The sequence below is a fragment of the Natator depressus genome, chromosome 3 (assembly GCF_965152275.1).
Source record: "Natator depressus isolate rNatDep1 chromosome 3, rNatDep2.hap1, whole genome shotgun sequence".
Classification (NCBI taxonomy): Eukaryota; Metazoa; Chordata; order Testudines; family Cheloniidae; genus Natator; species Natator depressus.
In genome coordinates, this window is record NC_134236.1 from 194,650,435 (window position 1) to 194,674,723 (window position 24,289).

The 24,289-nt window shown below is 42.5% G+C and overlaps 1 protein-coding gene across 1 annotated transcript; it reads right to left on the reverse strand.

Annotated features, from left to right (window-relative positions):
• Window positions 1–5,120: 5,120 nt before the first annotated feature.
• Window positions 5,121–24,165, reverse strand: MDH1 (malate dehydrogenase 1). The gene is made up of 9 exons (XM_074949588.1): window positions 24,008–24,165; window positions 14,450–14,548; window positions 13,279–13,375; window positions 12,218–12,393; window positions 10,690–10,812; window positions 10,342–10,518; window positions 6,283–6,396; window positions 5,933–6,022; window positions 5,121–5,275 (listed from the first exon to the last, which is right to left on the reverse strand). Exons 1-9 carry the CDS (start codon window positions 24,008–24,010, stop codon window positions 5,150–5,152), a joined length of 1,005 nt encoding a protein of 334 aa, XP_074805689.1. The 5' UTR covers window positions 24,011–24,165; the 3' UTR covers window positions 5,121–5,149.
• Between the last annotated feature and the right edge of the window lie 124 nt (window positions 24,166–24,289).

The following is a 24,289-nucleotide window of genomic DNA, read 5'->3' on the forward strand; positions in this document are numbered from 1 at the left end:
TTGATGTGCACTGGGCCATAGGAATGATACTATGTTTCTTTCAGTGGTTCAAAACAACTTAATGTCTTCAGTGAACACCCTGTAAATATCACTATAAGGTGGTCATGTTATGGGATTCTTCTTGTTGAAGAGCTACAGCATTACACCTGCAACATTATCTGAATTCAGGGAATGACGCATGCAGTTGATAAAGATCTCTTTGTTCTCCAAATCTGACACATACTGGAAATCCAATCACTTCTATTTACTGCATCATAAAGATGGCAGTCAAAAGCTTATATACACATCAGAAACAGCTTCAGAATTGTAAATGAAGCAGCAGCTTCTGATGATGCAGAAGGTTGTTCTCTTTCCACTGTACGCATAGTGAAAAGTATTCCTTACCATACTACCCAGTTCTTATAGTTCTGAGTGTGACTCAAGCATCAAGATTTTGTTGACTTCCACCCCCTTCCTGAGGCCCCGGGCTGCTTGCTGCTCTCCCCCTCCTCCTGCCTCCAAGCAGCTGTTTGGCTGCACTTCCAATTAGCTGTTTGGCAGTGCCCTGATCAGCAAATTGGGGGTGCTGCCAAACAGCTGTGGCTCATGCGTGCTGAGCACCCACTATATTTTCCCCAACTATGCACTGAGGTCTGTTGTTTGCCCAGTAGGCAAATGATCTTTTAAAAACCAAATGTATCATCCATGAGGCCTCCAAGTGCTAATTTTGATTACCCTAATAAGTCTTGCTTCAATATTAGCAGTAAGACCACCATGTCAGCTTTCTTGTTCTTTTTTATGATAAAATCAGCGCATATATATATATATATATATATATATATATATATATATATATATATATATATATATATGTGGTCCCCTTCCACTGGTGTTGGTGCTCTAGTCTAGACAACTGCAGGGTGCACAGTTGATATTTTAAGGGTAGTGAGAGCATTTCTAAAGCTTGTCTTATTTGAAGATCTTCATAACTAGAAGTTGGTAGAAGAGGACTTACAGCAGTTTTGACCTGACTGCACACAGAGCACAACACTGAGCCTTTGCTCCTTAATCAAAGGGAACTCAAGAAAACTTTTGATCCCAACAGTTTTGGAGCATATATCAACAGAGCTAGCAACATGCAATTAGCCTAGAAGCTGGAAACCTGAGGTACTTAGAGTTGGGCACAGCTACCCAATAACAGTAGCAGTAGAGAATGATGCTTTCAGAAAGATTAACAGTAACTTGCTGTCCAGTTCAGTGCTCAGTGAGGTTGTCTTGCTTTAATAGCTATGGCTGTCTGTAGACGCTAATTAAAAACAGTATATTAAACTCCCCCCCCACTCATTTAAAAAAAAAAAGCAGTTATTTGTAAGGAACAAGTTATTAAACTGCTTTAAAACCCATATACTCATGGGGAAAACTTTGTTGATGAGGAAACTATGTATAGTAAAGATGGTGTGCATGTGTATCACGGACCTCTACTGGATGGAATCATAACTGCTGGTCTGTGAACAACAGGCCCATGTTGCTAAGTTTGATTCTTTGGCTGAAGTGACATAGCCTATGCTTTTGGAAGAAGAGAGTCTGAGCTCTGTGGCCACCGTCCACTTGAAGTACTGAGTATCCATGGTATGAACTGAAACTAGTGACAACTGAGAAATCCTAGGTCCTCCTACAGAATATTTCATTAGGATACTACAGCCTAGCATTCCCTGCATTTGTATAAGCCAAATCATGTTCTTAATTTGTCTAATGAATCATTCAGTATATGCAATAGTCAGCACTTCAGGGATAAAGAAATTGGACAAAAACCATCCATTGTCTTTTTTGGCTCAGTCAAAGAATTCAGAAAAAGCAAATATGTATAGCAGCTGTGCAATTAAATCCTTAGTCGTAAATTAGTGGGCATACTACAGGCATTTCCTTTGCAAAAAAACAACACATGGAAGGCCCCTTTCTTTCTAGGCTGGAGACTGTATTTCCACCTAGAATAAATACCAAAGGCACAGGCAAACAGAAATTAAGTGCCTCTTCTCCTCAACTGTCCCTCATCTGACAGCATTAGTCAAGCAGTCCTACAAAGCTAGCACTTGAATATTTTTTGAATCTATTTCTCTGTAGGACTTCCCTTGGTGAGTACACAATAATGTTTTCATTTTCGACTGAAAAGGGCTATTCTATTTACATAAGCTTCTTTCATTTTAACTGTGCTGTAGTTATCCTCTGGGACTTACCAGCTGTGATGCAAAATATGTGTCTTTGCAAATGAAAGAATGCCCATGCGGGGAGGGGAGCAGGAGTGAAGAACTTTACCAAACTGCCTCTCAGGCCAACTTCTCCTTATACTGTTTCAGAGCATCTAGGAACAGGCAAGTTGGCATGAAAGTATCACAAGCTTGTTTTAATCAATCAAAAAAGCTGCTAAGGGCCCAGTTCAGCCATGCTCTGGCCCCTGTGCAGTCATTTGCACTGGTGCAAAGTGAACATAAAATGCTCTCATTCTGAGCTGGTAGTGTTTTAAGCAGTGTAAATGACTACCCCAGGAGCAGGGTTATGGTGAATTAGGCCCTATGTACTTACAATTATTGGCAGAAATAGTAAAGCAAAGGTAGCTATGATAGGGAGCAGCAAAGCAATATAATAGCCGTCTTGTCTCATTTTCAGCCTGAAATCAGTTTTTACTAAAAATAAAAAAATAAATAAAAATTGGGCCACGTTTCTTCCTAAGCAGAAACACTGCTGGGAGTTGAGACAGACAAGTAGGAAAACCTCCATAAGGTTGGCTTTGAAGATTTTCCTGAACAGTAGGCCCTTGCTGGACAGGGGCTTAAGGACCATGGAGTTCTTCTGTCGACCTAGCTACTGCCTCTCCGGGGGGGTGGATTAACCATAAGCAAGGGGAGAACCCATACTGTCACTGTAGTTAGTGTCTACAGTGAGGCAATACAGCAGCACAGCTGCAGAGCCATTTAGTGGTGACTCTTACTTCGGGGGTGGTGGGGGGGGGGGGGGGTCTTCTGATGCTGTAGTAAATCCACCTCACCACTGTATCAGCTACTATCTAGCAGTGTTGACATTGGGCATTAAATTTCACCAAATGAGGGTCAATCCATCCTCAGCATTGTATACACTCATTATACTCCACACCTGAACATAGCCATTATATGGACAACATACCCTCATACCTCAATGTCTGTACTTTGACTTGTCAACCTTTTACCCCCAATCGGGGATATTGCAGATTATGTATTCCTTACACCCCCGAGCTTAAACCGAACTTAGCACCCCTTGATGATCTGTATGTTATTCTCTGATAACCAGAAACTTCTATGCTTAAATTCTGTACCGTTCACTTTTTTTAAAAACATCTTAATACAATTTTTAAATCCACCTTGCCAAGAGGCAGTAGCTGTATCAGCTACTGTCTAGCAGTGTTGACATTAAGCTGACCAAAGGCCCAATTACATTGCACAGGGTGTGAAATGTCCCTTCCCTTCTTCCCAGTCCTTGAACCACTGTCTAATCCATTTGAGCATTCACAGATAACCCAACTGGCTTTAACTGTGAATGAGTTTTTAAAACACCACTACATGAAACACGTGAAAAGGCAAGATGTAGGGGAGGAAAGGAGAATGATCGCATCACAAAAGTGCGACAGTCAGCCAAACTGTGCTGACAAGCCTGAGTCTTTATAGAAAGGCACACTGCTTATTGCTCATTGTTTTTTTTTTCCCTATGGGCCCAATCTCTCAGGGTGCAAAGGAAGAAAGAATTTGGCCTGATAAGTTTTGGGGAGGTCTCTTGAAGAGACGAAATAGTAACAGCTGCAATCATGCGAGAAGTATTAATTTGCTTTTCTTCCATCATCTGGCTCAATTTCCTCACAACTTCAGAAATGAAGTAGCATATTAAGCTATTGTGCCAGCTCCCCTAATACTCTAGCATGCATCTGCTCTAGAAGTGGGAGGAAGGGAGAGAGCTGCTCTAAACATGAGATGTAGTCTTTGGCTGCCTATGTCCTCTAAACACCCGTTCAGCAGGGCAGCGAGATACTAGTACATTCACAATAATTGCTTTCATTAGTTAGCAGGGTACTGTAGCCAGGGATTAAAAGAAGGTAGACATGCAGGTAAGCAAAAGAATGTCACTTGAATGCTTGAGTCTGTCACAGGACCTTGACCCTGATTACACATTAGTAGTTTTTCCTATTAAGCTAATATCTGTCAGTTGTATCACAGACATCCTTTCATGGTTCTAGGTATCTGCTGTATCTGTATTCTAGTCCTGAACTACTGCAGCTCCTGAGCTCTAATTAGAATGTCTAATTTACCCATCCCAGGACAAAACTCAACTGTCTGTTTTTCTAACCACAGCACAAATAGAATAAAGGGGTATTTTAGTTGGAAAGAGCAACATGGAAGTGCTAAATCATTAATAAGACTTCCCAAAGACCTGTAGTAGCCTATATCCATACCTTCTAAGCTTTGCTCTTCTCCCCTGCCCCTTTAACTCAAGGTTGAACACAAGAGAATATTTTTACAAAACCATCAGTTATAGGGCTGCCCAGAGAGGTATCCTGCCCATCACACAATTTACAGAGGCAAAAGTAGGTTTAGAAGTCAGAAAAGAGACAGGGAAAAGGTGATCGGTATCCATTGTGCAATTAACCATCCTTTAATGTTTCTATTACAAACACAGTGAAGTGTAACCAGAGTGAACAGTACATGCTCTGTATCCAACTAATTTCCTTCTTGCATTTTTAAAATAGGAAAGTATTAGTTCAAGGAGAACTACTGGCATTTTTATCTTCCTTTTAATATTAAGCCACTTGACTGTTAACCCTGATTGAGATAATAATTCAAATGCCACCAGTGCCAATTTCTGAACAAGACTGAATGACTAGTCTCTATTTGATACAGAAAACATGTATTACTGACCAGTTATGGGGTTTTTTCGGGGGGAGAACAGATTTTGAATCGCTTGTACGTTTAATTGCCAAGAACTCTTGATAATAGGCACAAGTGTACCAATAAGCATGTGACCTTTAAAATGAATGGCTGCCACAAAACAAAAAGCTTGAATACAGCAACTGCATGGGTTACTAGATTTACAGACGACTTTTAGACTCTTCAGCTTTTAAGGGATTTTCTAAACCTTGATGACCAGCTAGTCATGGACTGGAAATAAATGCCACAGCAGTCTCCTTTTCTTCCATCAACTCCTTTGTAGTCAGATCCATCTTCTCTCGGGAGAAGTCATTAATAGGAAGACCTTCAACAAACTTCCAGGTTTTATCCTGTTTGAAAGTTAGTCTGTATGAGAACAAGTCTTGTACAGTCTAAAAGCAGCACCTAATTTTGCAGTTTAGGTACTATAGTGAAATGAGTGACACCTCTGAACACAAATGCTAATCTGTGGTCCAGAAATTGTGTTAGAACACATGCTTGCTCCAACTGAAACCAAGTGATGGTGTGGAGCAGATCTGTGTCTCGAAGTCTGATGTACTTTAGTGACTAGAGTTTGCCACCTGAATGAGAAATCCCATTCTAGATAACAGTTACAAGATATGGTAAATTTACATGTAAATATCCCCAAACAAGCTTACTGTGAAGCAGATGGACTTATGTCTCTAATTTCTTTTTACCTGAGCAGTCTTAAGAGCATTAATATTTTTCTTCAAATTCAGTGTAGAAGGTTAGTTGCAGTGTATTCTTTCAGCCTCCTTCTCCCTACGCTTCAGACTATGGTTTTCTGCAGCCATCCAATATTCATTTGCCAAATTATGGAACAGTGAGTGTAATGGGCATCTCACAGTAGGCAGAAGTATGTTGAAAGCCTGCTTCACAGCACCAATGATCCAAATCCTAAAATGCTACCACTGAAATATACATAACCTCCCACTCAAGACATTTCAAAAAAGTTAAACCTTGATAGATTTAAATAGTGTAGTTACCTTGATTACAACAGGGAATGAAAAGAGCAAATCCTCTGGGATACCATAGGAATTTCCATCAGAAATGACTCCCATGGAAACAAATTCCCCCTGAAAACAAAAAGTTAGTGATAAATAGCTTTCCTTGCTATTACAGTGGGCACAAATTTAATTTCTTATAGAAACTCCCCCCCAACCAAGTCTATACTATAGAAAGCCTTGCTGCATTTGTTATAGTCCCAAGTGTGTAATATCTTTGGTCACTCATGATTAGACAGATTAATCTACCCAGTGCAGAAGGACATTAAAAAACACAAAAGTTTAAAGAGATTAGTCATGAGCACCTCTGAATGTGCCATAGCAATATTTACCTCTGGAGTGCCAAACCACATGTCCCTCACATGGTCACAGATAGCTTTGGCAGCTGACATTGCACTGGACAGCTTCCTGGCTTTAATAACAGCTGCACCACGTTGCTGAACAGTCTGTAGTAAAGACAAAAAAACCCCCAGAATTGGACATCTCATTTGCACATAGTCCATAAGTGACACTAGGTTTAAGCAAGCAAGCAGTGGCTTTGTTTTCTAGTTACTGCTAACAGACTACTGCTGGGGAATTCTGCCCACTGTGCAAGTGCAGAATTTATGTCCCCCGCAGAATTGATTCTGATGGAGAGGTGAAGGGAAGATGCACTTACACCTTTTGCCCACTACAGGTTCACGTGGTGACAGAAGAGAGGGCAGCTGGCTCATTGGAGGAAGCAGCCAGCTGTGGAGAGGGAAGGGGCAGAGGCTGACTTCCTGAAAGGGCCCTGCCCATGAGAGGAGGCATAGGATATGGGAGGGACAGAGAGCAGGACACACTAGGCTGCTGGGGGTGGGTGGGTGTGTCACACAAACTGGGGTTCAGAAGGGCTAGTGAGGGGGGGACAGACTAGAGCAGGGGCACAGGAGCTAGTGGGGTGACAATACTGAGCCAGAGGCTGAATGGGGAGTGGGAGATACAAGGACACAGGGGGACAGAGCAGATGTGCCTGACTGAATGGGAGAGGCTAGGGGTCAGCCAGGGTTTGCATAGGAAAGGCTCACCAACAATCCCTCCCCCACTGTTCCATATTTCTCCCACCCATACCCAACACTCTCAAGGTTCACTCCCAGGCTCCTTCCCAGCAATTATTTCCCTCTCCTGCAGTTCCTCCATTACCCCGACTCCAAGCCTTTGTACTTCTGAAGGGGGTGGGAAAAGTTTCTGTATTGTAGTTTAAATGAATTACTCAGTTCTGTATTCATATACCTAGCAAGGAATTTTTCAAAACACATTTTCTGAATCTTTTTTGTTGTCTGTAACAACACAGACAGACATACTTGATAACAGGTATTTTGAAATGAATTTACCAAAAATAATTGAAATTGGCATGATTATATGGTGTTATTTTGACAACTATGCAGAATTTTAAAATATTGTGCATAGAATTTAACTTTTTGGCACAAAAATACCCCAAGAGTAATTGTCATGGGAGAAAGTTTTGTATAGTCTTCACTAAAAACCCTCAGTTGGAGAGCAAGATGTTCACAGTTGAATTATGGCAGATATACAATCCTACCAATGAGCAGCTGTAACACTGAAGTAGACCAGGCTAACAGCCTAGAAATGTTCTGCAAGGGTGTAGCCAGACAGCCAGCCCCCCCCCCTCAGACCAGCATTGCTGGAAACACACGGGAGCCAAAACACCAGGGCACTCCAGCACAGCCTTTGAAGCTGAGAGAAGCACAGGTGTGCTGCGACAGTGTGCCTCTGGGAACGTATACAACAATTGGGCTCACAGCAGGCAGAGGCGCTGTGACAGACATGGCTCTTAGCCCCTACTAAAACAGCATGATGCACACACACCAACATCCTAGGTGGGAAAATATTTACCCTGATAAAAGAAGTGTCCAGTAGTCGAAACTTATTGTTTCTCCCTTGCAAGTGTGAACTACTCTTGCGAGAGCTGGCGTCACCCCGACAGACCAGCCCCAATTTAGCATAGAAAGGAGAAAGAGAATAAAGGAGTACAGAGGTATAAGTAGGGGACCTACAGCACCATGATTTTTGAGTGCTTTTCACTATCTATCTGCTGGTCAGATAAGTGACAGCCTCCCAAGGCTTCTGCAGCTAAGAGGGTCCCTAAGCCTTGTCCCTTATTCGTCTTTCTGCGGAATTGAGTGACCGATCCTGGCTTGGCACCGCTGGAATCGAGAGATGCAAGGAGGGTAAGAAGCACCCACACCTGATCTCCTATCTTTAGTGTACACATATTTTGAAATAGAGCTCTATACTTTGTTTTCTTTCTTTGGGATTGTAGCTTCAGTTTTGTAACTTGTTTGTGTGTGTAACATCTCTACACTTAAATAAGTAGGCACTAGCAATTTTGTAACCACATGATTAGAATCTAGTTTAATAAATTTTGGTAACCATTTATGCATAAGCCTGACTTGTTTCTCTGATTTACTGTAAAGCAGCCAACACAATTAAAGAACCTCAGCCGTTTTGGCTATAAAGCCTGGCCATTAGGTGAGAGTACTAAGAGCCTAGCGTTGAGTTGTGCCGCCTCCACGGGGCAAACTCTTGGGGCGCCTGTCAGTCAATCCTGACTGCCCGCTGCAAAGGAGCTCTGAGCTCTAGCAGTTAAAGTCACGGGTGGTTAGGACCTTGGGGCATCCGTCAGCCTAGCCCGGGCTGCCCGCCGCGAAGGGACAGTGCGTCCTAGCAGTTAAAGTCACGGATGGTATAAACTGGCATAGCTGGCACCTCACCAAACATCCTTGGCCATCGGCTAACAAAGGGTCAAGGCTGGACACACTGAAGGGTTGGGGAGGCTGGCTGGGCTAGGTTTCTTGCTGTACCAGGTTTGTGGCTAGCAGCCTATCCTACGGGGCTGTCAATGTAGGATCTTTCACAAGCATCACATCAGGTGATCTGTACCAGTTTCGGTTCAGTAACTGAAGCTTTTTTAAAGTTTATAGGTAAGGCCCTACTTAAATTGCAGGATGATTGTCAAATGACAGTTTCAGATAAGATGTGGAAAAAAAAAAAAAAAAGGACCTTTATTATTTGCAATAATTTGGAAAAACCTGCTCCCACTGTCAGCTGCCTGTCTGAGGGCTGGGGCTCCTGTTGTCAGCCACACATCTGACAAAACTGCGGTGGAAGCTTAATACTGCAAAATCTACAATACCGCAAATTAAGTAGGGCCTTATGTATAGGTTAATTTATGGCAGAACATTTATAGTTTAGTGGCCAGCTGAAGACTAGAAGTGAACTACTTAACATGTGTGTCCCACATGAGCTATCAAGCAACTTTAAAGATTACATAGAACCTATTTCACATGCTAATCGAGTCATTTGATAGTACCTGAAGATCCTTGTCTCTTTTCGAAGACACTTATGTCAAACTAAGCTAATTGCTGAAATGTATATGTAAAAAGCAAGTCTCATTCATGTACAATATTTATAACAGCCAAAGTTTGTTCACTGACTCTGTACCAGTTAGACCCCAACTCATCCCCTAGGAAGCAAGCACCTCTAAACAGTCTTACTATCCCCTCAGACGATACACACATACACGTAACAGACCAGCTATATGATATATCCATGAGGGCCTATCCCCACTGTGTCCAGCAGGCCAGAGTCAAGGATCCAGCACTGAAGCCCTCCTGTTTAAGTCTAGGGACTCCAGCACCTCAACTGTGAGTGTATAATAATTAGAAAAGAGGGACCGGACCTCACAACCTTACAGAGCAAGCAAAGGACTCGTTTAATAGGCCAAACAAATTTAAACTGCACCCAGAAACAAGCTAGAAGGTGGCAAAGCCTATGGAGCACAGGCAATTCAAATTCTTTATGGGAACCACTGCTCAGCAGTCAAACCACAGAATCCTTGAGTTAGAAAATGGCAGCCTTAAAAAAAAAAAAAACCACAGACACCCAAAAACTGTCATCCCCAAGTGATGATCAGTATATTCAGAGGGGAGCTTTTCCAATTCTTTGGACTAAAATTACTGAAAAGTGAACTATCCTCTCCTAGGCTAGGACACCAGACGACACCCAGTGGCAGCAATTTTGACTCTCAACATTAACTTTCACGGTTGATCATTTCAGCAGAAAAAAAAAAAATCCAGCTAGCATACTTATTTAGGTTTATGCAAAAGAAAGCACCACAGGAACAGGACTATAGATTTTAAAGATGCAAATATAGGATTATTCTGACAAGCTATTTGAAGACAAATCATTTTATTAGGACTGGAAGATTTGCTTTGCTAAAGTTTCCCATAAGATTTCCATGGTGTGTATATTAACACTAGCTTTTTACACTGAGTCAGAATTAGTCCAACAGGAGCACAGTATAGTACAATTATGCTGAGAAATAATTAATAAACAGAAAATCTTACCATGATAAAGTCACCCTTCAGCCAGCTGTCATCTTTTACAGCTTCATAAACTCCAACTTCCTTTCCTTGCACTTTCACCTTAGCATGGTTAACATCTGGGTACTGAGTGGAGGAGTGATTCCCCCAGATGATGACATTCTTCACATCACTAGCAGTTACACCAAGTCTCAGAGCAATCTAATTTGAATTTAGAAAAAAAGACATGGAACAGACTAATTTCAGCTACACTTTAAGTGTTTAGTACATCTAAGTATAACACACTACTTTCTGAGAGAGCTTAAATTTAAACATTTCTTTATAAAAGACAGACATAAGAAGGTCTTCTAGCCCTGGATGGATTCTTCCTACCTGGGCTTTAGCTCGGTTCTGGTCCAAACGAGTTAGACAGCTGAAGTTTTCTTTTGGTATTGAGGGAGCTGACTTTGAAGCAGTCAAGCAGTTGGTATTTGCTGGATTTCCTACCACCACAACCTAGGAAGGCAATGAAGGGGAGTGGGACGAGAAGAGAAGTCAACTTTTTAGCCAAGCTACAGTTTCTGCAAATTCATTTCCCTCAGCTGGGAAAACACAACATTCAGCATTTGTAAAGAAAAGGCTTTACTCCAAAGAAGCTGTCAAGAAATGAAGACAAAAAGTCTTGTTTAAATCCTAAACATATTGTATACAATCATTAACTGAAAATCCTTTATCAAAAAAAATTACTCAAGAGGATATCATAAATATAGAATCACAGAACAGTTCTTTTTAAATGCTTCTTCACAAGTGCCTCTATAATAATGGAGACCAGTATTTAGAGGTCAGCACCACTGACCTCCAGTCTAGTTACCCTGCCACGCAAAAATCCCCCACAATCTCTTAATACATTAAAAGGACTATACACACAAACTAGTCAGCTCTTTGCTTGCTTTCTGCTCTCCCCGCCGCCCCCCATTAAAGTTTCCCATTTAAGGTAGTTCTACTAGATGACACCGCTTTACATGATCAGTTATGACTGAAGGAATTGTTGCCTAGTTGAAGTAAGATGCTGTGTCTCGAGTTAAATCAGTTTCTCTTAATATGAAAAGGAGATTAATTGATGAAGAAAAAAAAAAAAAAAACAGTGTCAAGCTCCATACAGCCTCCATCTAGTGAGCGGATCTAGAGACATGCTTTTATATTTCCCTTTTTGATATTCCAACTTCTTAGTTCCCCATTACTCTGTAAGAGCGGATGCTAATTTTTATTTCAACTGTAGAAAACTCTCAACAGCCCTCTAGACTCAGCTGGAAGTTCATCAGCAGAGGAAGCAGGCATTCAAGTCAGTTACAAAGCACAGTGGGAGCATGAGTATGAGATTAGGAGCTGTAGGAGGGAAGCCACATGATTCTATTCATTGTACCTGAGCTACTGGAAAGAGACATTTAAAACAACCTCTCCAATGTGACTTTAAAAACTAAATCTAAAACAAAGCCTTTTTTTATTTTGTAACTTTTGACTGATACAGAAGTCATTAAAATAAAGCTACAGATTCATATGAAATAGGAGCCAAGTTTGCATCGGTAAACTGGTTGTTCATCTGCATGTGATATCGATAGGAGGCCACCTTGTCTCACTCTACTGCTCCTCACCTCTGAGGAGTAACTGCAAGACACTACACACTCCTACCTAGAAGATGGTTCAGTGAATGGACTGGGATCATTCCCTAGATCAACTAGGGGGTCTAACAGGATGCCTCCACTCAGGCTTTGGCCAATTCAGACCATTTGAGAAGCAAGATTTCCGTAAAACAAAATTTGTCCTTATGCTACATCTGTACTACTCTACAGCTCTTGCTGGGATCTTTAAGTTGCTTGGTAAAGAGTTTCCAGTTAAAAAATAAAATAGTTTCTGTAATCACCTTGACCGTCTTCTTGGCATACTTGTCCAAGGCTGCACCCTGGGATTTAAAAATTTTCACATTTGCTTTGAGTAAATCTTTCCTCTCCATGCCCTCTCTCCTTGGCATGGCACCAACCAGAACAGCTATATCAAGATCTTTAAATGCAACCTCCTCCTTGTCTGTTGCGATGACCTCTGTAAGCAAAGGAGGGAAGAGACAGAATTAGTAACAGACCAGTCTTTTGGGGAATTCTATGGCAACATCAATGGAATTATTCTTTGGACTACCTTCTATTTAAAGCACTAATCAGACAGGCAGCTGTGACAAAGACACACCCAGAGAGCAAATGCCCATCTTTACTAGTTTAATTACTGCTCTTTCCTTACACTAAGTTGTCGATGGGTGTTAGCAACTTCCTAACGTGAATGAATTATCCATCCTCATTTGTTTGCCTGTACCCTTTGATGTACCCTATATATAGTACTCCTCACTTCCCCATCCCTTCCAACCCATGTAATGGCATTGGATTTTTGTGTATGACCCAAATGAGTTTTCCTTTCCTCAGTAACCAGCAATATCAATTCACTCTGGAGAAGGTTGAGTAAGACTACACAGTCTGGGAAGTTTTATTTATCAACTGATATTTGAAACCATTGCTATAATAACTACAGCATTGCCCATTAGCTCACTTTCTTCCACCTCAAGAGGCTATACTTGAGAATCCAGAATTTGTTACAAGTTGATCACTGAAATAAAGACAAAACTGAGAAATGACTTGATTTTAAGAGTTTGTTTTATAACCTTCTCAGAAAAAGGACTGGCATATCAAAAAAGACAAAGCTATTTCACTACTAGGCCAGGAGGCCCATCGTGACATGATAGTTCAAGCAGCCAACTGTTTGCTGTCTTACTTTCAAGGTTTAAATAGTATAAACAAATTCCCAATCATTACATATGCAAATAGCAATTTTACATATGCAAGTATTACACCCATATCTGAAGAGTTGATCCTATTTCTCTTACAGTTTGCAGTTAATCAAGCTAAGTTAACTTTAAGAGTCTGTATTCCTTTTGGTCACCTCTCAGCAGCGGAAGGGCACAGTCTTGCAGTTCCATCATTACACCATCCAGTACAGTCATCATGGGAGTGATATCCAGCAGTATAAGAACAAGAGGCTGTAAAACAAAGTAATTTAAAAGCATATGGAACAATAAGTGTAGGCTTCAGGTTTTCAATTATTTCCTCCTGCAGCCAGATATTAGTTAATATCACCTTTTGGGAGAGATGGGAATGTATAACAGCCCATTTACTAAGACAGAGTGACTAACAGCAGCATCACAATTCAGCATTGAATGCATATAAAAACCAGGATGCAGAATAACTCAAGGCTCTATTTCTTCTCTTCAGGCTCACTGCTAGGGTTGGCAACAGTCTAATCACACAAACCCAAACACCCTTTCCCTGCCCCGCTCACTCCATCTCCCCTCCCTCTGTCGCTCACTCCCTTTCACCAGGCTGGCACAGGGGGTTGGGGTGTAGGAGGGGGTGTGGGCTCTGGGCTGGGGGGGTTCAGAGTGTGGGAGGGGGCTCTGGGCTGAGCCTTAGGCAGGGAATTGGGGTGCAAGCTCTGGGAGGGGGCTCAGGGCTGGGGTGCGGGTTCCAGCTGGTTGGCGGTACAATGGGGGTAAGGCAGGCTCCCTGCCTGCCCTTGTGCTGTTCCTGGAAGCGGCCAGCACATACCTGCATCGGGGGGGGGGGGGGGAGGAGAAGAGGGAGAGCGAGAGCCAGGGGGCTCTGTGCACTGCCTCTGCCTGCAGGTATCACCCCTGCAGCTCCCATTGGCCGCAGTTCCTGGCCAATGGGAGCTGCGGAGTCTGTGCTTGGGGTGCAGGCAGCCCACAGAAATCCCCGTCCACCTCCCAGGGACCACAGGGACATGCTGGCCACTTCTTGGAGCGGCATGGGGCCAGGGAGCCTGCCTTAGCCCCACTGCGCTGCCGGACTTTTAATGGCCTAAAATCTCCCCATTTGGCTTCAGTAGCCTCCGGGAGATAGAGCCCAATACTGGGCGACTCCCGGCAAAACCAGGAGGGTTGGCAACCCTACACTTAGAACAGTAACTTATGTCTTTGCATGAAATATGAAGGCTCACAGGAAAACTTAACTCCAAGTTTATCAAAAGATTTTACAGATTCTAGTTTCTTCAATACTGTTGAACAAGACACGTGACAGTTCAGTTTAACCATTACCTGTTCTTTGCCAAAGACATCTCCCTTGGCAATGCTGTAGAGCAGAGAATAGGCGATCTGACCAGCAGCTCCAGTCACTAGGACTCTAATTGGTTCAGACTGTAAAAGAAATAGACAGACTTAGCTAACACATTGCTAGTAATACAGTTTTCCCTGATTAGAGAGCCATTAAGCATTTTCAGTAGTTATTGTAGAAAGAGCATTCAAATATTTAATACTTCTGGATGCGAAGCATGTGCAAAAACCCAGCACAGGGTCAGCTCCTAGGATTCTGCTTCTCTTTCAAACCAATAGCTGCACTCCCAAATGTCTTCTGGGAGCAGACTAGACCTGCAGAAAGGTAGCCAAAAAGCTGCAACTTGAAACCCCAGAACTGGAAATATTCCAAGGCTTGTTTGCACTTTGTACGGAAGAGAGTGATGGGGAGTATTTTAAATGAAGGCCAGAACAATTTAATGTATGGAGAAAAATACTGCCTTTTTAAAAGCATAGGCACTTCAAATACAGAGTCACAAAATTCCATTAGACTACTATGTAGCTTTTATGCTTCAAACTTATTGGAGAGCCTATACAAGTCTTCAGAAGATTGGCAGAATATGCAGCGTAGAATTATATCACACTATATTAGACTGCTCTCATTACATTGATTTGCAGATTTACTTGCAAGTGGAGATTTGTAGAATACTGCAAACCTAGATATCTGATGGAACTGTAAATAGGACACCAACTAAAAAGTTATGTAGCAGTTCAAGTGATATGCTCAAGAAAGATCTTGGAATCATTGTGGATAGTTCTCTGAAAACATCCACTCAGTGTGCAGCAGCAGTCAAAGAAGCGAACAGAATGTTGGGAATCATTAAGCGATAAATAAAAACAGAAAATATCATATTGCTTCTATATAAATCCATGGCACGCCCATATCTTGAATACTGGGTGCAGATGTGGTCACACCATCTCAGCTTGAAAAAAAGAACTAAAAAACCATGATTGGTGTGGAGAAAGTAAATAAGGAAGAATTTACTCCTTCTTATAACACAAGAACTAAGGGTCAGCAAATGAAATTAATAGGCAGCAGATTTAAAAACAAAAAGGAAGTATTTTTTCCACATAATGCATAGTCAGTCTGTGGAACTCTTTACCAGAGGATGTCATGAAGGCCAAGACTATAACAGGGTTCAGAAAAGAACTAGGTAAGTGCATGGCGGATAGGTCCATCAATGGTTATTAGCCAGGATGGGCAGGGATGGTGTCCCTAGCCTCTGTTTGCCACAAGCTAGGAATGGGTGACAGGATGGATCACTTGATGATTACCTGTTCTGTTCATTCCCTCTGGGGCACCTGGCATTGGCCACTGTTGGAACACTGTATACTGGGCTAGATGGACCATTGATATGACCCAGTATGGCCGTTATTAAATAAAGCAGTAGGCAAAAGGCTGGTACGTATACTGTTTTTCACTGCCCAAGAATCTCCCCTCCCCTCCCCCGCCCAATATCCAGAGGCCGAGGAAAGGGTGGTGTGTGTTATGTCAAGTTCTCATACAGCCTCAGACCAATCTCTGAGGTTTGAGGTGAAGCTGCCATATCTGCAAGTGTGAAAAATACCAAGGATGAAAAGAGCAAGACCTCTTTGTTTTAGAGCTTGTTTACACTAGGAAGGTTTTATTTGTATGGTTATGCTGGCAAAAACTCTAGTGTGAACATTTATATGGATATGAAATTACTTATACCAATTATGACGATGCCCAGGAAAGGTGACCCAGACAGACAGACAGTAATGGAGTTGGTATCACAAACTCTAGCAGCTTGCTACTACTTTCCAGATGCAACATGTACGACCTCATTGTCATCATCAATACACTGTTTCAACAGGCCAACAAGTATAAGACAACCTGGATGCATCCTTGTTCAAAACACTAGCCCATGATCAATTATATCATCAACATCATCTGATTAAGAGCTCTCCATGATTTACGGCTCACTTGCCTCCTGAGAGGTACAGTGTCCCTCCATATTGCTCTCAAGCAACAGACAACAAATCAAGCCAGGGAAGGAAAAAAAAAAAAATCAGAATTTCAAGTCTGGAAAATTGTGACAGTTCTGAATTCCAGCAAACACATGGAAGCATTTCCCTCAGTTACAGAAGCCTTAGTGGATGCTGAGACAGTGTGGAAAAAACAATGTCTGCTGAAGTTCTCAGCTATATTAAAAAGGAAACATCAGGACTTATTTGATGAGAATGTCCGTTCTTGAACGCACCACATGTTACCCTCCAAGTCTACACAGCAGACAAGGATTCGGCAGCTAGGAAGACTGCACATCATTGAGTAAAACAGACTTGAGCAAATGAAAAACCATTAGTGGAAAAAGGAACTGGCAGAGTTACAACTAGCAGAAGACTGCAAAAATACCAAATGCTTTTTTGCCTGCCTTTGTGCTGTGTATGGACTGAGGTACAACAGAATAACCTCTATGTGAGCCCCAGACAGCAACAGACTCTTAATTGACAAAAAGAAATACTTGGCCAATGGATGGAACATTTCATTTGGCATCTCAATCACCCTTCCAAATGCTCTTCCACAATGTTCACTGAAAGACTAGCTTATACTAGCCCCCAATTTATGACACTATAACTGCAATCAAGCAGTTGTCAAAAGGGAAAGCACATGGACTAGATGACATTCCAGAAAATATCTATAAGCTGGGTGGCTACCACACTCTAATGCACCTCACACGGCTCTTCTGCATTATCTGGGAGCAAGAGTCACTGCCACAGGATTTTAAGGATGCCAACATTGTCCACCTCTATAAATAGAAGGGGGATAGGGCAAACTGCGATACTTACTGTGGCATTTCCCTGTTGCTGGGAAAAACTTAAGATCCAGTCAAGAATTAGTAAAAAGACCTAGCTATCCTCCTCAAATCTCAGTATGGATTTCTGTCTGTATGGGGCACTACAGACATGATCTTCACAGCCAATCAGCTTCAGGCAGAGTGCATGGAGCAAAACCATGCTCTTTGTCGACTCAGCTGAAGCTTTAGACTCTAAATCGCAAGGCACTCAGGAAAATTTTGTTCATGTTTGGATGCCCTGTAGACTTTTTTCTGTCATTTGGTGCTTCCATGATGGGAAGATGGCCAGTGTGGTGGAAAATGGCGAGATATCAGAACCTTTTCCAGTCATCAGTGGCACCAAAGTCAAGTGCTGGCTCCCACACTCTCTTCCATCCTTTTGAAAGCTATACTTATGGATACATTTAATGAGATTGACAGAAGAGTATTTATCTAGATCCACACAGATGGGAAGTCTTTCAATCTGCAATGCTTTCATGCTTGCATGAAAGTTGCAGATTTACTCAGTAAGCAGCTTTTTTTTTTTTGGCTGATTGTGCAATGGTTGCTTAGTCGATGCAGGACATTCAGTTTATAACTGATCACTTTGCTTGTGCAGTCATTCATTTTGGTTTCACAATCAGCCTAAAGAAAACAGAAGTACTGTACCAACCAGTGTTGGAGCATGTCTATGCAATTATTAAGAACAATACTGCTCCAGTCCATGGAGAAATTTTGCTATCTAGGGATTATGCGGTCACAATTGATGAGATTATCCATTGCATAGCCAAAGCCAGCTCTGCATCTGGAATGCTGTCACACATCCTATGGAATGACACAGGGGCATCAAAAGTAAGTACTAAGCTAAATGTCTTACAACACTTCTATTCAGTTATGAGACATGGACAGTCACCGCCACAATTGTGCATATGGCACTGATCAAGTTTCCTGTCTTCAGTCTGTTTATAGGGTCAAATGGTGGGACAAGATTTGCAATATCAAAATCCTTAATTGTTGTAATTCTCGTTCATGTGGGGTACAGGAGTCGACGGGAGAGTGATCTGCAGTTGATTTGATGCATCGATCACTGCGTGTTGATCCCCCGATAAGTGTAGACAAGCCCTCCATCACCATACTAGTATAGCTTATGATGGTTCCCAAAAGTGGGGCCCTCTCAAATTCATGGTCCATTTTGGTCAATTTCACACAGTCACAGGATTTTAAAAATGATAAATTTCATGATTTCAGCTATTTAAATATGAAAATTCATGGTGTTGTAATTGTAGGAGTCCTGACCCAAAAAGGAGTTTGGGTGGGGAGGGGACGAGTGTCACAGGGTTATTGTGGGGGGTGGGAGGGAGGTTGTGGTACTGCTACCCTTACTTCTGCACTGCTGCTGGCAGCGCCTTCAGAGCTGGGTGGCTGCTGCTTCTGTACTGCCTCAGTCAGCAGCCGCCACTCTCCGGCCACCCAGCTCCGAAGGCGGCGCAGAAGTAAGGGTGGCAATACCGTGACAATCCCCGCAACTCCCTTTTGGGTCAGGACTCCCAATTTGAGAAACGCTGGTCTCCCCCATGAAATCTGTACAGTACCGGGTAAAAGCACACAAAAGACCAGATTTCATGGTCTGTGATGCATTTTTCAATGGCTGTGAATTTGGTAGGGCTGTACCCACAAGATATAGTGGTATAAATGCTTCTACACTGGAGCTTTTACTGACTCAGCTATACCAGAGCAAAGAGACACATCCCTTACCAGCATAGGTATGTCAGTTGAACTTTTAAATTTAGAGCAGGCCTTGGGAAGATAACAAAATCCCAGTTTGGGAGTCAGGGCTAAGAGTTACCACCCTAGAGAAGCTTTTGTGGATTTCCTAATGAAATCAGCTTCTAGATTTAACTGTATTCCCCGTAAAGTATTCAGAATCCAGGCACTATGGCATCATGCTGGTGTTAGATAACCATAAAATGAGGCCATCTAGAAACAATCTAGTTTCATTTTATAAAATGAAAACAGCAAAAATTAGGAGGTTAGACTATTAGGACTCCAAGGTATAAGCAAGTTGAGTTAGTCACTCCTATAGTAATTGTGTATTGTTAAACTTAAGTCATCAAATTGACTTTTTTAAAAAGTAACTCGCTGTTACATATCAAAAATCTGTCCTTTGAATGTTTCCTGTTTTGTAGCATGTGAGGTTAAGCTCCCAATTCTTGTTACTACAAGTCTTGAAGGTGTTGGAATTTTTGCGGAAAAGGGAACAAAAAAACAAACAAACACACACACCATTCCAAGGATGATGGCTATATTACACAACCAGAGGATAGAGAAGCAGTGTTTTACATGTTCTTTGATCGCAGAATCATGAATCTGGCTAGACGACAGAACTGTACAAGTGAGTTAGCTTTATGTAACCTGAGAAGTCTGCTTTGTACCAGATGTTAAAAATTTAGTCTTCACCAAGATGTTTCTGAAGGGGATCTGTTTTCTGTCAGAATAAGTGACATGATGATCTTTCTGCTAGTTGTGATAAAAAAAAGAGACAGTTGTAAAAAACAATGAAAAATGAACTTCACTCAATTACACGAACATTTACAAACCATCTTGAACAGGTCTTGAAATGGAACATGCAACACTGGCACACCAAAATTCTTGTGTTCTCCTACACTTGCTTTTCATCACTTCAAATTAATTATAGTTTAATTTAGGGGAGAAGTTAGTAATACTGCACTTCGGCAAAATGAAAGCGTGACTTCCAACTTAAATGATGGTGCTATCCTGTTTTATTGGGGGAGAGGGAGGTTGGCACTGTTTCTCTGGATTGTAACACTTCAGCAAATCAGGTGTTTTCCCCCCTCCCCACTAGTGTTACAAGCAACACTTAAGGAAATTTAATAGATTAAATAATTTTTATTTTACTCTATCCAGTCAGTTTCAACCATTTCCCCTTTAGAATCAGTTTGCACAGGTAGGTCTTTAACACAGCAACAGGAGACACAAGACTTGCATAGTAAAATGAGAATGCCACAAAAATTGGCTTGCAGGTTTGAGGCAGGTGTAGCACCCATATTACCAAACAAGGTTGTAAAAATCATGGAGTTACTGTCGTCCCCCCCCACCACCACACACAAAAAAAGAAAAACACCATAACTGGCTTAAGCCATTACTACTTTTAAATTCTCATTAATTTTATTATTTTTATTAGCTTTTACTATTTTATTAACTGTTTATTAGCTGTCTAGGGTGACCCTTTAGAATGCACTCACTTCATGTATTCAAGCTTCTTCTCTGCAACAATGAGTATTAGAGGTTTTTTTGTTTGTTAGACAAAAACAGGTTTTCATGCACATGGTCTCTAGAGTCAAGAGCCAGGGAGTTAAAAACAACCACTAAATATTGTGATTTGTTTTAATCACAAAAATAGCAAGATATAGCAGCACTGAGCCACTGAAGCTACTTTTAAAATCAGTTTTGTTTTAAACTTGCTAGATGTCAAGATCATCATGTCCCTTTACATGGAGGCCCATTCTTTCAGAAAGGAACCTTAGGTACATAGGACAGTCATTTTAATCTGTGACTTGGCTCCTACACTGAATTTTAATAAGAATGCTTTCATGTTCTGGTAACTAGAGCAGTGACCTTTAGTTGTTGCCAGTTTTTAGAGTTTGTTACATGAAATATATAGAATAAGTTCAATTAACATATTTTGAAGCTATTTATACCTCCCCTGTCAAATTCAAAAAAGTGTGGAAGAGAGCCAGGAAAGGGTATGGAATATTTAGTTCTCTACAAGAGAAGGGTGGAAAAATAAAGTGTTTCATTGTATTCGCGTGTACAGGACCTCTGCATCCTCAGATAGCTTCAAAAGACAACAAGTAGAATTCTGAAGGGGAGGACAATATATTAAAATAGCCTTTTTTAAAAGAATACTTGGTTACAGAGCACAAGCTTCCAATCAGCACCATTTATTCCCTTCCCCGCCGTACTTTTAAGTAAGTGCTTATTGCCTTAATTAGTATCTTTTGCAAAGTATAACACCTTCAATTTTAACAGATTTAGGACTTCTCAAACTTGCTGGATACAGTACTATTTAACAAAACAAATAAGCTAGCTATGCTGCAAGTAGTTACAAAGGATAGTATCAAATTAATATCAGATTGTCCTCTGTCAGTAGGAGGCAGGGGAGGGGGTAGAAGAACTATATCCTACCTACACAGAGGTGGACTGTGTTACAAAAGGCCTTGCCAATCCATAACTTAATTACTAACTGATAACGTACCTTGCTTTACAACATCCAGGAAAGTGGGATTAAGAGGACCGTAGTCCATGCACAGTTCAAGTTTTAGCAGTAACCCACCTTGCTTGATAAAACATTTTAAAACTATAAGTAGTCAATATTACTGAAGCTGAAAGCTTCAGAGTCAGATATCAGACCAATAAGACTTGGCTGACAGACCAACTCATTTGAAGTCGCACAGTAGCTGTGCTGGTCCCATATATGAGAAAAACAAGGTGCACGAGGGAATATCTTTCACCAACAGAAGTTGGTCCAATAAAAGAGATACACTTTTGAGCTCTACAGAGGTCTTCTCATTTCTTTCACCAACAAATTTGTTCCAATAAGAGATACTGCCTTAGTCACCTTGTCTCAGACTTTCATTCTGTCCTTTCCACATTTGAGTAGAGGAATTAGTTGAGAAAACTGCATTCTGATACATTTCAGAGAGTTGTGAGACAATTTAGCACTTGAAGTTACTAGCTATGTGCAAGTACTGTACCGATGTAATGTTCCCCAGTCCGTTCCTTTAAAGTGGAAGTTGAGATAGGCGCTCCTAAATGTGAGTGTTGTTCACATGAGGATTTGGCTAATGGCAATTATACCAAATCATGGGGGACTTTGTTTTCAGAAATTTCAAAACTGTCAACTGAATATTAAATGGGATTGGGAACATCCTGAATTGACATGACTAGAGTAGTGAACATGAAATCAAAACGATAAGGTTCTCCAGGGACTAGACATCACTAGAGTAGCATTTTAGATACACAAATAAAACAAGAGTGGGGTAGAAAAATCTGGAATTGAAGAGCAGGATTTAGGGTCAAGGAAGACATGAGGGGCAAAACAAAAAATAAATCCATTACTAGAGATGGAAGAAGGATCATCTCTGTATATACATTAGATAGTGACAGGAAGCAAGTAATTTATACATCACTTTACACATTTAACCTGAACAAATTTCTAGATGCATCATAGATAGGAAATGGAAGTGACTTGAAACTTAAGGCCAGAGCACAGGCAGCGTGCACCTTATTCTTACACCAGAAAGGACAGAAGCAGTGTAATGAATATAGCTCCTTGCAATGCTTTTAGTGACATCATTAACACCTATTTTAACATAGAAACAAGAATGTTTATATCTCAGGCCTTTCCAAGCAAAACAGCTTTTCAATTCAACCATTTCACTATTACCATAAGAAGAAGAAACGCAACTGAAATCCAGGGCTAGTGTCTGGGATTAGTTCCAGCGCACATCCCTTCCCACCCAACTACATCATTGGGGGTGGGGGTGGGGGAGGGGAGGGATAGCTCAGTGGTTTGAGCATTGGCCTGCTAAACCCAGGGTTGTGAGTTCAATCCTTGAGGGGACCATTTGGGATCTGGGGCAAAAATTGGGGATTGGTCCTGCTTTGAGCAGGGGGTTGGACTAGATGACCTCCTGAGGTCCCCGATGTTCTAACCTGCCTAAGTCACACAGCTCTAACAGAAAAGGAACTGGAAAGTAACACAGAGAAGAACGCCATATAATCCCCATGACCGGTGACATTCTAGATCAGGATGTGACCTTCTAGATCAGGATACAGCACTTTATGGGAAACAGTGAATTATAATTGCTAGTTTGAATGCAGCAGCAGACATGCACCCCTGGCTGGAACAGTCTGAGACTCAGGTGCACTGCTTCCACAATAACTCACTGGAGAACACTTTCAAAGTCACCTCGAGACACTACGAAAAGCGACGTCACCCACTTCCCCTCCCGCACTCCAGCAATTAACAGACGGTTTCTATAAAACCACACCAAGATTTTACCCAACAGCTGGCAGCTCTGTCCACAGCCACTGCTCACGCCGGTGTGCCCGCGGCAAGCGCCCCAGCCTGCAGCGTTCGGGAACCACTCCAGGCTCCGGCCCGGGCTGCAGGCGCCGTGTCCTCTGCTGCAAGGATAAGGGGTCACCCCAGCATAGGAACGATGGCGCCTGACCGATAAACGGGGCCGCCCGGTCCCGGGGCCCCTTCTGCTCGCCACAGCCCCCGACCCTCCTGCCAAGGACGGGCGCAGGCTACAGACTCCGCACACGCCCCCGTCCCACCAGGAACTGCACAGGGTCACCCCCCCACACACACACACACCAGCGGGCGTTGGGGGCTCCGTACCCCCGCCCTCACCCCAGGTAGGGGGTACAGGTCCCCCACATACACGGGGAGGGGAATCTGTACCCCAGGCCCTCACCCACACAGGGAGGGGGATCTGCATCCCAGGCCCTCACTCCAGGTAAGGGGTACAGATCTCCCGCACACACAGAGAGGGGGTGCGGGAGGGATCTGCACCCCAGGCCCTCACCACATGTAGGGGTTACCCTCTCACACGTACAGAGGGGGAGCAGGGGTTACCACCATATTCTCCAGAGGGAGGGGGAGCTTCGTATCCCCCGCAGGCCGAGCGGTACTGACCATGGCTGGGCGAAGCGGCTCGTCCGGCTGTGTCGCTGCCTAGCCTCAGGGTCACCTCTAAGCACAGTTAAGGCGGCGGCGGCAGTAGCACCAGTCCCACGCACGGCGCCGAAGGTATTAAGCGGGAGAAGGAGGGGGCTGATCCCAGCGGGCCGCCCCTCGCCGCGCAGCCGCCTGGGTGCTGTAGTCTCTGTCCACCCTGCTCTCCGCACGTTCCGTTCAGTCTCAGTCTCGGGAGTACTACAGCTCCCAGCATGCGCCGGGACAGCCTCGCTGCCGCTT